General features: G+C 47.8%; 1 protein-coding gene across 2 annotated transcripts in view; it reads left to right on the forward strand.

Annotated features, from left to right (window-relative positions):
- LIG1 (DNA ligase 1) overlaps positions 1 to 14,167 on the forward strand; it is a 42,265-nt gene that overhangs the window by 6,672 nt on the left and 21,426 nt on the right. For both annotated transcript variants that reach the window (XM_024768718.1, XM_024768719.1), the window contains exons 2-7: positions 3,085 to 3,155; positions 5,666 to 5,755; positions 8,182 to 8,320; positions 9,462 to 9,588; positions 11,310 to 11,420; positions 13,528 to 13,635. In XM_024768718.1, the coding sequence (XP_024624486.1) occupies positions 3,139 to 3,155; positions 5,666 to 5,755; positions 8,182 to 8,320; positions 9,462 to 9,588; positions 11,310 to 11,420; positions 13,528 to 13,635 (592 nt within the window). In that variant the 5' untranslated portion in view covers positions 3,085 to 3,138. The remainder of the gene's footprint in view (positions 1 to 3,084; positions 3,156 to 5,665; positions 5,756 to 8,181; positions 8,321 to 9,461; positions 9,589 to 11,309; positions 11,421 to 13,527; positions 13,636 to 14,167) is intronic.

The following is a 14,167-nucleotide window of genomic DNA, read 5'->3' on the forward strand; positions in this document are numbered from 1 at the left end:
TCTGTGATTCAGGACAAGTGATTTAACCTTTCTGTGCCTCACTTTTCTCTTCGGTGACATGGGGATAACAGTTGGAAATGCTTGAGTGGGTGGTTGGGTAGTGTGGGGTCACATTATCGTTGGTACAGTTGTTATCTCAACAGCCCCCAGATCTAGGGCCACCTCCATCTCCCTCGATCCCAATATGGAGGGACCCCTTCCTTCCTCACCCTCAGAATGTTAGTGGTTAAGGACGCGGACTCTGGAGCCAGACATCTGGCTTTGGATCCTGGCCCTGCGACTCATTAGGCTGTGTGACCTTGAGCAGGTTACTCGACCTCTCTGTGCTTCTGTCACCTCATTTGTAAAATCAGGACAATGATGAATTGTAATAGCTTTTGCATGAATTAATTCATATAAAGTTTTGAAAGAGTGCCTACCGCCCACTAAGCACCCCAGTTCATAAGAAGTTGATTCTTTCACAGAAAAAATAATTCAGTGAAAAAAAAATCCAGGGTTTCCCTAGATATGGTGGAAATTGCCAGGGTGGTATGAAGAATGTCTGAAGGTTGGGAAATAATTTTTGGAGGAGATGGGAGTGAACCAGGCACAGCCTCATGGCTCCAAAGCCCCATGTCTGTTTGGAAAGTTAAACTGAACGTAATCTGGGGACCACAGGGTGGATGCAATAAGTGTGATGAGAGAAGTACTAATTAACCACTGTGAGAGGCCAGGAGAGTGAGCTGCTCTTCCAGCAGGTGCCCCCGGGAGGCTTCCTGGCAGCCTATCACCTCAGAGCTGGGTCAAAGGGGACTGGCCCTGGGTGGGGGGGCAGGGTCTCACCAGAGGGAAGAGCCAGTGGGGGGCTGAGAAAGAGAATTAGAAAAGTTATCTAGGGCTTAGATTTACTATTTTAAAAAAAAGTCGAACAGGTAATAAATATGTATGGTTCAAAATAAAATCAGGACAGAGGTACACAGTGACCAGTTCGGCTCACAGCCCGTCACCTTGTCGGGCCCCAGCCACTTCTGTTGCTTTCTTTTTTTTTTTTTTTTTTACATCTTTATTGGAGTATAATTGCTTTACAATGGTGTGTTAGTTTCTGCTTTATAACAAAGTGAATCAGTTATACATATACATATGTTCCCATATGTCTTCCCTCTTGCATCTCCCTCCCTCCCACCCTCCCTGTTGCTTTCTTGGTTATCTTTCCAGAGTTTCTGATTGGCTGAAATAAGCAGTACTAACGAATATGTGTATTCTTATTTTCCCTTGTCTTGCAAAATCAATAGCATATTATATCCACTGTTCTGCCTCCTTTATTATTTATTGTTATTAGTTAAAATGTTACTAGATCTAGGCCTTCTTTCTATAGCAGTAATAGTGCCTTCATTCTGTTTTGTTTTTTACTTTTTATTTTGAAATAATTAGAGACTCACAGGAAGTTGTAAAAATAGTACACCCATCTTCCCCCAGAGGTGACATCATTTTTTTTTTAGATTTATTTTTAACTTTATTTTTGGCTGCATTGGGTCTTCATTGCTGCACACAGGCTTTCTCTAGTTGTGGCAAGCGGGGGCTACTCTTCGTTGCAGTGCGCAGGCTTCTCATTGCAGTGGCTTCTCTTGTTGTAGAGCACAGGCTCTAGGCGCACGGGCTTCAGTAGTTGTGGCTTGTGGGCTCAGTAGTTGTGATGCACGGGCTTAGTTGCTCCGTGGCATGTGGGGTTTTCCCAGACCAAGGCTCAAACCCGTGTCCCCTGAATTGGCAGGCGGATTCTTAACCACTGCACCACAGGGAAGCCCGTGACATCTTATATTAGTGTAATCCAGTATTAAAACCAGGAAATTAGCCTTGGACAGTACTGTTAGCTGGATTCTAGCCCTTGTTCTGTTTTTACATGCGCTCCTGTGTGTGTGTGACTGTCTCTGTCTATGCAGTTTAATCCCATGCAGAGATCTGTGGATGCACCACCACAATTGAGATACAGAACAGTGCCGTCTCCCCAGAGGAACTCCCTGTGCTACCTGCCCCTTCATAGCCCCCGCCCCCTGGCAATTGCTCATCTCCATGTGAGTTTTGTCCTTTGGAGAGTGTCATGTAAATGGAATCATCCAGTCCGCACCCTTTTGAGATTGGTGTGCCCCCCACGAGGGTGTTAATGGTATACCTTAGAAACAGCTCAACAGCTGATTTATTTAGCCCTGTGGGTATGATTTAATGAACTGCCATGTCTCACAGCCATTGTAGCATATTATATAATCAATGCAAAAATTTTTTTCACTAACCTGAAAATTTAGCTAAAAAAGAAACCCAACTGAACAAAACCTTTTGGTCTTCAGTATGTCATTGTATTAGACAAAAAGCAGGCTCCATACGGTAAAGGAAGCGCCTGTTCTCTGACTCAGACCCCTTTTCTTCACTAATAAATCTCACCAGCAAATCATTCTGGTCTGTAAAAACTGGAGTTTCTTCTTGATGGGGAAACTCATGTTTCTGATTTTGTGGGGGTTTTTTCTTTCTGAAAAGAAGTGTCAATGTAAATAATTGAGAAACGATCTATAATGGGAATAGAAAAAAAAGAGTTTTATTTGAGCCAAACGGAGGACTATAGTTCAGGAGACAGCCTCTCAGTTCTGAGGAACTGCTCCAGAGAAGCATGGTTTTCAGCACAGTTTTCTATCTTGTTAGAACAAAGAACGTACATCAAACACGACCGGGAGTACGTTCCTTCAAGGTTTCAAAAAGAGGAAAAAAAAAGATTAGCATGCAGACACAGTGAGTCAGTATGGCCGTGGCACCTGGGAAGGGAACCTTGTCTTTGAAGGGCTACTAGCCCGGCTGTCATAGGAAGGGAGACATTTATCCCTGTCTTCAGAGTGGACGTTCTTTATTTCTGGTAAATGCATTCTCTTCTTTAGTTGGTTAAAGCAGCTGCACGTTGTACGTTTGACAGGCCATATGATGGGCTGTTCAGTGAGTGTCAAGTTCAAGCCAGGTGATGTAGATTTCAGGGTGATTTCCCCAAACCTCAATGTGTGGAAGTTCCTGTCTTGATCCCCACACAATCAGTATCCTCACCAAGTATTTGGATGTCTACTTCAGGAACTGCGCACTGGAGAAGAGGAGGACAGGGGAGGGGAGGATTCTGACGCCATCATGCAGAGAAGTATTATGTAAGTACCCTCCCCACACCCCTGCCACCGGCTTACATACTCCAAGTTCTCCGCTCCCCTCTCTGACTCTGCGCCTTATCGTAGAAGAACTCGGGTTAGTCTTCATGTAGGGATTTCCAGGAGTTGAGCAGTACGGAAAGTGGGAAAGGGGATCGGAAAAATAGGTAGTGTAGTAACCAGAATTTTTAGTTGCAAGGTTCAGAGACCCTGACCCCTGGTTCTCAATCAGGGACAGTTTTGTCCCCCAGGGAACAACAGACATTTTTGGTTGTCACCACCTGGGGGGAGAGGGAATTTCCCACTAGCATCTAGTGGATAGAGGCCAGGCAGGCTGCTAAACATCCTACAATGCCCCGGGTAGCCCTCCACAGCGAAGAGTGATCTGGCCTGAAAGGCCCGTAATGCCCAGCTTGAGGAACCCGGTACTCAGTCAGGCTGGCTTCAGGAAAAACAGAAAAGGAATTCTTTAGCTTGTGTAGTGGAAACTTGGCTTTTTAAAAAATTAATTAATTAATTAATTAATTTTTGGCTGTGTTGGGTCTTTGTTTCTGTGCGAGGGCTTTCTCCAGTTGTGGCGAGCGGGGACCACTCCTCATCGCGGTGCGTAGGCCTCTCACTGTCACTGCCTCTCTTGTTGCGGAGCACAGGCTCCAGACGCGCAGGCTCAGTAGTTGTGGCTCACGGGCCTAGTTGCTCCGCGGCATGTGGGATCCTCCGGGACCAGTGCTTAAACCCGTGTCCCCTGCATTGGCAGGCAGATTCTCAACCACTGCGCCACCAGGGAAGCCCGAAACTTGGCTTTAATAGTCAGATGCAGTTGTCCAGACTTTCTCACTGGGACTCTGTCTCCATCGTTCAGCTCTGCTTTCTTGGATGTTGTGTCACTCTGGCAGGCTGTCTTCCTTAGGCTTTTAGTATCCTAGAGTCAGCAATCCCGGTGGAAAGAGGTGGTCTCTCTCCCAGCTGTCACAACAATGTCTAGAGTTAAGTTTCATTGGCCCACCTTGGGCCACATGCCGGTCCCTGAGCCAGCCACTGTCGTAGCCCCAGGGATGCAGGGCCTTGAGTGGCCAGGCCCAGGGCCTGTGCCCTGGTTGTGGGTGAAAGGGCAGACCCACGCGAACCATAGGGACTGAGAGAATGTGGGGGAACGGGCATCACAAGAGGAACGTGGAGAGCTATTCCCAGACGGAGGGGGTGGATTCTAGACAGATCCAGACCTGGATGTCACCCACAGAGACCTGGGAGTGGGTGGCTTACACAGATTCTATGCTGCATTTTTCTCAGGTGATGAGAAATCTGGGAACAGTCTCTCCTGGGATGACAGCACTGTTGATTGCTTTCTGTCACCTTGCTTTATTTTATTTTATTTTTAAATTTTTTCCTTTTTTGGCCGTGCCGTGTGGCACGTGGGATCTTAGTTCCCTGACCAGGGATCATACCCATGCCCCCTGCACTGGGAGCGCAGAATGTTAACCACTGGGCCATCAAGGAAGTCCCTATTTTATTTTTTAAAGATTAAGTAAACTTTTAATTTTGGAATTATTTTAGACGTACCAGGAAGTTGTAAAGTTGTACAGAGAGTCCCTGTACACCCTTCACCCGGTTTCCGTTGTTGACACTTTACATCACTGTGGTCCATTGGTCACAATAAGGAACCAACAGGGATACATTCCTTTTAACTAAGCTCCAGACTTCATTTGCATTTCACCAGTTTATCTGTTAATGTCCTTTTCTGTTCCAGGATCTGATTTGGAGCCATGTTGCATTTAGCTGTCATGCCTCTTCTGGGTGACAGTTTCTCAGGCTTTCTTTGTCATGACACCTGTAGCCTTACCCCCGGTTTGGTCTGTCCGATATTCTCATAATTAGCCTGGGGTTTTGGGCACTGAGGTGAGGTGCCCTCTCATTGCCTCATATTGGGGGCGCACGACGTCCCCAAGACATCGTAGGCAATGTTAACCTTCCTCGCTTGGCCAGGTCCCTGCGCCGTCAAGCCCCTGTTTTTCCCCTCTCAGTACTCTGCTCTCTGGGGCAAGCCACTCAGCCTCATCAGGCTCAGGGAGAGGGGAGGGCACATTTATCTTTTTCAGAGCACGTAATGCCTTTGGACATTTTATATTTACCTATTTGCTAATGTCTGCCTACCCCACTAGAGTGTCAGCCCCTCCAGGGCAGGGGCATATGTGTCTGGGTCATTGCCCTGCCCCTAGCTTCCAAGGACAGGCCTTGGCACATAGTAAGTGCATAATTAATCCCTGTGGAATGGAAATCGGGATGTGTCCTGTCTCAGGTGAGTGGCAAGTTGGGGCAGAAAAATAAGCAGAGCGTTGCCTCCTCCATCTGATAAGCCTCAGTTTTCCTTATTGGTCTAAGGGGGTTGTTTGAAGTCTTCTGTTGCGTCCTGGGACGGGGACGGGCATTGGAAGCTGTGGAACGTGGTGTGTGTTAGAGGGGTTATTGGTTCTGTTATCATTCACTTTTCCGCACCCCACCCTCTGCTCCTCCAGGTCATTTTTCCAGCCCAAGAAAGAGGGCAAAGTGAAGAAGCCAGAGAAGGAGATACCCAACAGCACCAGAGAAACAGAGTCCCCTCCAAAGTACGTTCTGGGGCTGGGATGTGGTGAATCTGTTCCTTTTATCAGTCAGGACCTGGCTCAGAATATCTCAGGGCCGCACAGGGAAATTTTTGACTCCGGTAACTGGACAAGCCAAAGGTAGGGTCATCTTCAGGCACAGCTGGATCCAGGGCCTCAGAGTTGTCTTCAGGGCTCCGTCCCAGTGTCTTGACTTCATTCTGGAGCAGACTGCATGAGGCAGAGACCCTGCCACTGGCCGCATCTAAATAGAAGAGAACAATGTTCTTTCCTCCAGCGTCCTTGTCACAGATTCTCGGGAAGACCCTGCCCCTGGACCGGTCAGCTTTCCAAAGCATGCACTCAGGGTAGATTTAGCTCACATCCCCAGTTTGGGAGCCTGGGCAAGTAACTTCACTTCCTGTACCCCAGTTTCCTCACGGGTAGCAGGGTATCGTGATCTATATCAGGCTTTCTGTGTGGATTTGATGCATTAACACACTAACGACTTATAACAGTGCCTGGTTCATAAAAGACGCTCAGTAAGTGGTAAGAATGAGGTCATAATTTAGCAACACTCTCGACTTTTAGATCTGCCCCTTTTGTGTTTGCACTGCTATATATACACACTTATTGTGTGTGGTTTTATTTTCCGTGACATGTTTTAATGTCCTGAAAAATAGAGATCATACTGTGTATATGGTTCCTGAACTTGCTCTCCTCAGTGACAGTATGACTTAGAGATCTTTGCCACTCCTGAACACAAAGGACCCTCGGATCCCTTTTACCTTCTGCTTTGTGTTCCGTTTTATGGATGTGCTGTAGAAATTATTTAACGTCCCCCTACTGATGGGTATTTAGGTTGTTTCCACTTGTGGGCTGAAACAATCCATGCGGCAATTTAGTCTGTATGTGTGACTTCTCGGGCACACGTGCAGATTTTTTTTTCTAGCATAGATGCCCACATGTGGAATTACACATGGTAATTATTAATACATCAGCTCAGAAGTAGGTAAATAAAAATTTGAAGTGCTTCCAGTTTTACTCTCCAGAGGCACTACTATTACCAATTTGAGGTATATCCTTCCATACCTTTTTTCTACGCATAAAAACATATGTGCGCCTAATACAGTTAGTTATGACACACAGTAGGTGCTCAGTAGATAACTGCTGAATGAATAAGTGTTTCTCACACTTATATATTGGACGGCAGGGACTCTCATTTTGGTCACTGTTACATCTCAAGTAGCTGGCACATGCCTGACATACAACAGATAATAATACACATTTTAAATAGGAAAAGCAGGATTATTCTGTATGCAAGTTGCAGGTACATATGGGCAAACACGTATCTTTTACATTCATGGAATCACACTGCATAATTCATTTAGTCAACAAATATCTACTGAGAATCTACTATGTGCCGGGCACCTAGACTCTGTGGGTTTAGCAGTGAGTAAAATCAACAGCAACTCCTCTCACAGATTTGACAGTCTGCTTTCTCTCCCCACAAAAAAATGTCTTAGAGCCACACACTTCATCTAAACTCACTTTACTCCCTTTAATGTTCCATGACAAGAGCGTGCCGTCATTGACCTAAGTAGGGAGGTGTTTGTGTACATCTTGGTCTTTGTCCAGACCGCGAGTTTTATGAGTGCAGAAACCGGTAGGAATCAGCTGTGTTCTGAGCCCCTTAAGTGACTTCCATCAGCAGCCATATTGGTTGTGTTTTGACGGCCGTGTCTGTGTTCCTCACCAGACTGGGAGTGCCTCAGAGCTGGTGTTAGGGGAGTCGTTGGGCTGCTTTACCAGTAACCAGAGTCATGGTGACTTGGTTAAAGTTAAAATTGCCTCTTTCTCACTTGAAAGATTCTGAGCTGTTTAAGCAGTTTGGGGCAGCTAGGCGACTCTGTACCACTTGGTGGTACTGGGACCCAGGTTCTTTCTCTCGCTCTCTCTCTGCTCTGTCCTGCCTTCACCTGCATTGTCAAAGGGGTCAGCAAGTCGAAGTTCTAGGGATAAGAGAGCAGTGAGGACGAGCAGTCAGGAGCAGGTTGCAAGCGTCAACATCCTATTGGTCAGAACTCATCACATGGCCATACCTGGCTGCAGGGGAGGCTGGGAAATGTAGTCCCTACCCAGGGGACTCGGGCTTACATGACTGAAAGAGCGTCTCCAGAGGGATGTTGGAGGCCAGTCTCCGCCCTCAGTAGGGACTTCACGTGCTCCTCAGCATCACCCATCACAGGGTGGGCACACAGGAGGCCTCCAGAGAGCGGGATGGGTGGATGCGTGACTAAAAGTATATACTGAGGAGGCCTCTAGAAAATGTTCATTGAATGCTTGAAAGGCAAGGAAGGGAATGAAACATAATGAAGGGGCTGGAGAATTTGGGAGTAGCGTCCCCACTCTATCTGCTGGAATAAAACCTCCATTTTCTCATCCTCCAGGGTGGCGCTGAAGGAGCGGAATAGAGTGGAACCTGAGGGCGACTCTCCAGTGAAGAGGCCAGGGAGGAAGACGGCCCGGGTCCTGGGCAGCGAAGGGGAGGACGAGGAGGAGGAAGCCCCCAAGCCCCCCAAAATCCAGGTAGGGCCCCAGCAGCCTGCCCACATTTACCAGAAGAAACCATCATTCCCATTGGCCTTTGGAGCTGAGTGCAGTGGCTGCTCAGGAGAATTCTGGAGATGATGCCCCAGCGGGTGGAGGAGTTGAGTGGTCCTGCCTGGTCTCTGTGCTCCTAACCCCGCCTCTGCCCGGCGGCTGGGCTCGGCTCCCTGGCCTGGGGTGCCTGGGCACCTCAGCTGGCACGAGCAGCTCCCGATAGATAGCCCTCGCCTCGTAGGGTGGCCGTGAAGGTGCAGTGAGTCGATTCACATACGGATCAGGGAAGAATGCCTGCTACAGAGGAAGGGCTCGGAAATCCGTCCAGTCTCTCCTGTGGTGGGAGGGCTTTCTACCTTCAAGTGCATCGGCTCACTTGCTCCTCTCATTTAAGTCATTTCATGCCTGTTGGCTGCTCTGAGGATAACGTCTGAAGTGCAGCACTTCTCAGTCTGTCGATGGTGAAGTGAGCTCCTGTCCCCCTGCTGCTCAAACCCCCTGGCGTTGCCAGCTCAGGCCAAAGCTGGTCCTTACAGAGCCTCCAAGGCCCCTCAGAAGCCGCTTCTTCCCTGTCATCTTCATCTTTTCCTCAGCTAACTCTGCCCCAGGGTGCTTCTATACTGTTGCTTGCCATCCCTAGATGCCCTTGTCCAAGTGAATGCCCACATTCAGCCAGTGGGAAGAGCAGGGCACTCCACTTGCCTTTAGGTGAATGTTATCTGAACCAGTGGACCTGTATATCCTTACATTGCATTGTGTAGACCTGGGGCTTCTGACCACACCTAGATGTAAGGGAGGCTGGGAAGTGTAGTCCTCCGGCTCCTGAGCACACCTAGCTGCAAGGGATCCTGGGAAGTATAGTTTTTAGTTGGGCTGTATTATGCCTAGCTAAAAATCAAAGATTCTGTTACTTTAGAAAAAAAAGAATTTTTATTGGGGTCCATAATAGGGACAGTCTGGGACCATAAAACTACGCAGGATGGTGGAGGGATGGCCCAGGTAAGAGGGGATGAGGCCTAAGTGGGGCTGAGTCCCTCTGTACTCTCAAGTGCTTGGAAAATGACGTAGCTGGGTGCTCCCTCCTTCCTCCTCTCACTCAGGAATTGCTCTTTCTCTCCCCTTTCAGAAGCGTGCTCCAGATTCCCCACCAGTCTCCCCTCCCAGTCCTGGCACACTGCCTGAGAGCAGCCCTTCCCACTCTAGCACCTCTCCCACGGTCGTCTCCCCGTCAGGGATCCCGAAGCGTCGCACGGGTAAGGACCCCCTGGCCTCGCCCTTTCAGTTGCCTGTCTTTGTACACACTTGGATTTCTGCATCATTCAGCCATCCTTGTGACAGCTCCGATTTTAGCATTGTGGTTAAGAGCACGGCTCCACCATCCACTGGCTGTGTGACCTTGGGCAAATGACTTCCCTTCTCTGGGCTTTATCCCTAAAACGACTGATAATTACAGTACCTCCCACCCAGAGATGTTGGGAGGATTAAAAGTGAATACGTGTAAGGGCCTGGAACTGGGCCCAGCCTACAGTAAGCGCTCAGTAAATGCCAGTTATTGTCACTGTGATGTGTGCAGTGCTGGAGGCCACACAGCTCACTGTGGGAGCCCAGGGGAGGGCCCCTGACTCAAGGGAGACTTCTAGGAGAGAGCTTAACCAAGCTGAGCCCTGAGGGACAGAAGAGGAGTGAGCAGGGACTGAGGAGGGGAAAAGGCCTTGGGGGCACTGATGGTAGGTGTGTTGGTGCTCAGCCCGACGGAGGAGCGGTGCCTCTGTCACCAGGGGGGTTGGGAAGATTTTTACACAGGGGAGGGACAGGGGAGAGACCCCCCCACATGACGCAGGGTGATACGGCCTGCTGAGATCCTGAACCGTGGTGATTGAGGAACTAAAATTTTTAAAAAATTTTTATTGGAGCATGATTGATTTACAGTATTGTTAGTTTCTGCTGTACAGCAAAGCGAGTCAGTTATACGTATACGTATGTTCACCCGTTTTTAGACTCTTTTCCTGTGTAGGTCATTACAGAGTATTGAGTAGAGTTCCCTGTGCTGTACAGTAGAGGAATTGAATTTTTAATGCTACTTTAATTCAATTTAAATCGGAAAGCTGACTCTAGTTTCAATTATTGAAGCCTTGCAATAATTTGATCAGCTCGGATATGTGAAGCTACTTTCTCAACGGTAAATTCCATGAAATCTAAACACATCGAGTATTTCTGATGAAAATTTAGTGCCCAATTGAGACGTGCTTTTAAGTGCATCGGATTTTGAAGACTTAGCGTAGAAAAAGGAATGTTACTCATTTCTTTTAATATTCAAAACATGTTGGAACCATCATATTTTGGATTTATTGGGTTAAGTAAACGATATTATTCAAACAATTCTCCTGGTTCTTTTTCCTTTTCTCAGTGTAGCCACTAGAAAGTTAAAGATGATGTACGTGGCTCACTGCATATTTCCACGATGGTGCTGGTATAAGGAAAAATAGTGGTAACGCCAGATGCTAGGGGAGCTCTGGATTGAGGGGGCCCAGAGGAGGTGCCATCTGGCCTGAGTCTTGGAAGATGAGTTAGGGTTGGCTATGATGAGAAAGGGCGGTTGGGAAGTGTTGCAGCCAAGACAGCCCGTGCAAAGGCCTCCAGGTGGGAACAGCACGGCACATGGGGGAATCCCATACACCTCGGCGTCTCTGGGCAACAAGGTGTAATTTGGGGAGCAGGAAGGGTTTGAGGATAGTGTGTGGTGAGAGGTGAGGCAGAGAGGAGGGTGGCTGTTGGCTCCTAAGATGAAGGAACCTGCTCGGGGTCACACAGCCAGGAAGCAGCAGCGGCCTGCACGGGAGCCGTGGCTGTGGGCAGGCGGAGGAGGGCAGGGGCCCAGAGCCTTCTCAGGGCCCCATCATCGCGGGGTCTGAGCTCACCGGGGTGGGGCAGGCGGGCCAGCAAGGAGGCCACACTGAGCCCTTTGCCTTCCCAGCCCGGAAGCAGCTTTCCAAACGGACATTTCAGGATGTCCTGCAAGAGCAGGGCAAGGACGAGGACGGAGGAACCAAGAAGAAGAGGAAGGAGGAGGAGGAGGAGGAAGAAGGTAAGGCCCTGGGGTTGGGGACTGACTCTGTGTGTGTGTGTGTGTGTGTGTGTGAGAGAGAGAGAGAAAGTGTGATCTGGAGGGGCAGGGGCCTGGGGGACTGACTGCGTGTGTGTGTGTGTGTGTGTGTGTGTGAGAGAGAGAGAGAAAGTGTGATCTGGAGGGGCAGGGGCCTGGGGGACTGACTGCGTGTGTGTGTGTGTGTGTGTGTGTGTGAGAGAGAGAGAGAAAGTGTGATCTGGAGGGGCAGGGGCCTGGGGGACTGACTGCGTGTGTGTGTGTGTGTGTGTGTGTGTGAGAGAGAGAGAGAAAGTGTGATCTGGAGGGGCAGGGGCCTGGGGGACTGACTGCGTGTGTGTGTGTGTGTGTGTGTGTGTGAGAGAGAGAGAGAAAGTGTGATCTGGAGGGGCAGGGGCCTGGGGGACTGACTGCGTGTGTGTGTGTGTGTGTGTGTGTGTGAGAGAGAGAGAGAAAGTGTGATCTGGAGGGGCAGGGGCCTGGGGGACTGACTGCGTGTGTGTGTGTGTGTGTGTGTGTGTGAGAGAGAGAGAGAAAGTGTGATCTGGAGGGGCAGGGGCCTGGGGGACTGACTGCGTGTGTGTGTGTGTGTGTGTGTGTGCGCGCGCAAGTGTGATCTGGGGGGGGGGCCTGTCTGAGAGGGCAGGCTGTGAGGACCCCACTGATTTGACACCTCTGTCCAAGAATCCACATGAGTCTGTCAGAATCCCACAGCCCCACCCGGGGACTTTTGTCATGAAAACATTCTGGAATACATTTGTTTGGCCATCTTAATTCAGTACGAATTCATATGCAGCTTCTCATTTTTCTCTTCTATTTTTATGTTTCTCATATGGAATATATTTTCCTCTAAATGGTATGTTTTTTGTTGTAAATCTTACCAGAAAGCAGAGAGGTTCGCAAACTTCCAGGGCCCATGGTGCCTTAGCAACTTTTTCACGGTGCCTCAAGGCCAATACCTTTACTGTTCGGTTTGTTAAGTCTGAACAACTATTTATTTATGTTCTAGCAACTTGGGCATTTGAGAAAATAATATAACATATTATTTTATAATTCAACGTATAACGTTGAAAGGAAAAATAATATTTAATTTCACTGTTAAATAATCATAATTAGTTACTAATTGTGATGTCTCCTGGGCACTGCACAATTGCTCAGACTTTGGAATCCAGTTGAACACTGCCACTTTCCTTGGTGATTTTTGTGCAGTACTTGGTTTTTATCACACCACCAGTGAGTACCCAGCCTTGCAGAAAGCTAACGTCAGGAATTGCCAGGAATGTGATCTAATACTGACAAGCAAAATACCCTGAGCTAGTAGGTCATACGGTGTCCAGCAGATGTCACCAATTTCCCTTGAAGATGTAAAATGTCCTCCATGGGAAACACACCCATAAAGACCTGATCCATTGATCATTTGGGGCCTGTGTGTGTGAGATCATAATAATCGTAGCCTTTGCCACTGTCAATGTGTTTGTTTAATAAAAGGTCCTTATTAGGTTTATCTTCCCCAGGGAAGATCTGAGTTTGGTGGAGATTTGATTTCCAGTTGGCAATTTTTAGTCAGTAACAAATTTTACTATAAATCATGCAGTTTTAGCCATTGTCTGTGTCTGGGGATTTTGGGGGGTGAGGTGGGGCTTCTTTCTACTGAGGCAGATTTTTCCCAAGTTAGTTGATGCAGTTTTTATTATTACCCTGGAGGTGGGTTTTTTTTTTTTTCCAGTCAGCTTAAAAAAAAAACCAACACCTTTATTTTTATCTCTAACAAGTCACTGTTGGCATTTTGAACCCTTTCCAGTTCTATTTTGCAGTGAATAATTCTAAAATAATGGTTTATAAGAAAAGGCTGGCCCTCTCTGTTTCTTAGCTGCCCAGGTGAGCATCGGAGTTGGTTTCCCTCGAGGGCCCTGCCTGGCTCAGGGCTGACCAGGAGCGGGCTCTCACACCTCTCGTCACTTCACAGATGTTCAGTCAGCACAGTGAAGAAAAAACGGGGGCAGAGTGTCTTGGGAATCGAAATGCCCTTTGTGGGGAGTGGTCGTAGTGACTTTTTGCCATCTGGCTTTTTTTTTTAATCGGTCCTCAGAATTAGAGACACCGACAGAAAGCCTCACAGAGCCTGAAGGGGGCAACAAGAAGGAAGCAGAAGAAGGGGACCAGCCCAGGTCACCCCCTGAGCCCCTGAAGACCTCCAGTGAGTTTCTGGTCCTCTTCCTCCCTGAAGCCCCACCTCTCTGGTTTTGGGGGTCAGATGTCTTTGGAGGACAGTTAATTTAAGGCTCAGATGAGATAAGACTTAAATAAGATTCTCCAGTGTGTTGTCTAAATGCAAATTCTAGGGGAAATTATAGGTTCTATTGCTATTATTATTTTTTTTTAAAAATATTTATTTATTTATTTGGCTGCGCTGGGGCTTAGTTGTGGCATGCAGGATCTTCACTGCCGAGTGCAGGATCTTTTAGTTGCGTCATGCAGGATCTAGTTTAGTTCCCTGACCAGGGATCGAACCCGGGTCCCCTGAGTTGGGAGTGCAGAGTCTTAGCCACTGGACCATCAGGGAAGTCTGCTATTATTATTTTTATTGTTATTTTTCCTCTGTGCATGTGAGGAAAAAAAGAGCCAGTCATCTTCCAGCAAAATATCTTTCAGAAATTGTAGGCACTGTATGTTATTAATTGAGCAATAATTTTAAGATTTTTTTTTTTTTTTTTTTTTTTTTTTTTGGG

This window comes from Neophocaena asiaeorientalis, unplaced genomic scaffold, assembly GCF_003031525.2.
Source record: "Neophocaena asiaeorientalis asiaeorientalis breed wild unplaced genomic scaffold, Neophocaena_asiaeorientalis_V1.1 scaffold629, whole genome shotgun sequence".
Lineage (NCBI taxonomy): Eukaryota > Metazoa > Chordata > Mammalia > Artiodactyla > Phocoenidae > Neophocaena > Neophocaena asiaeorientalis.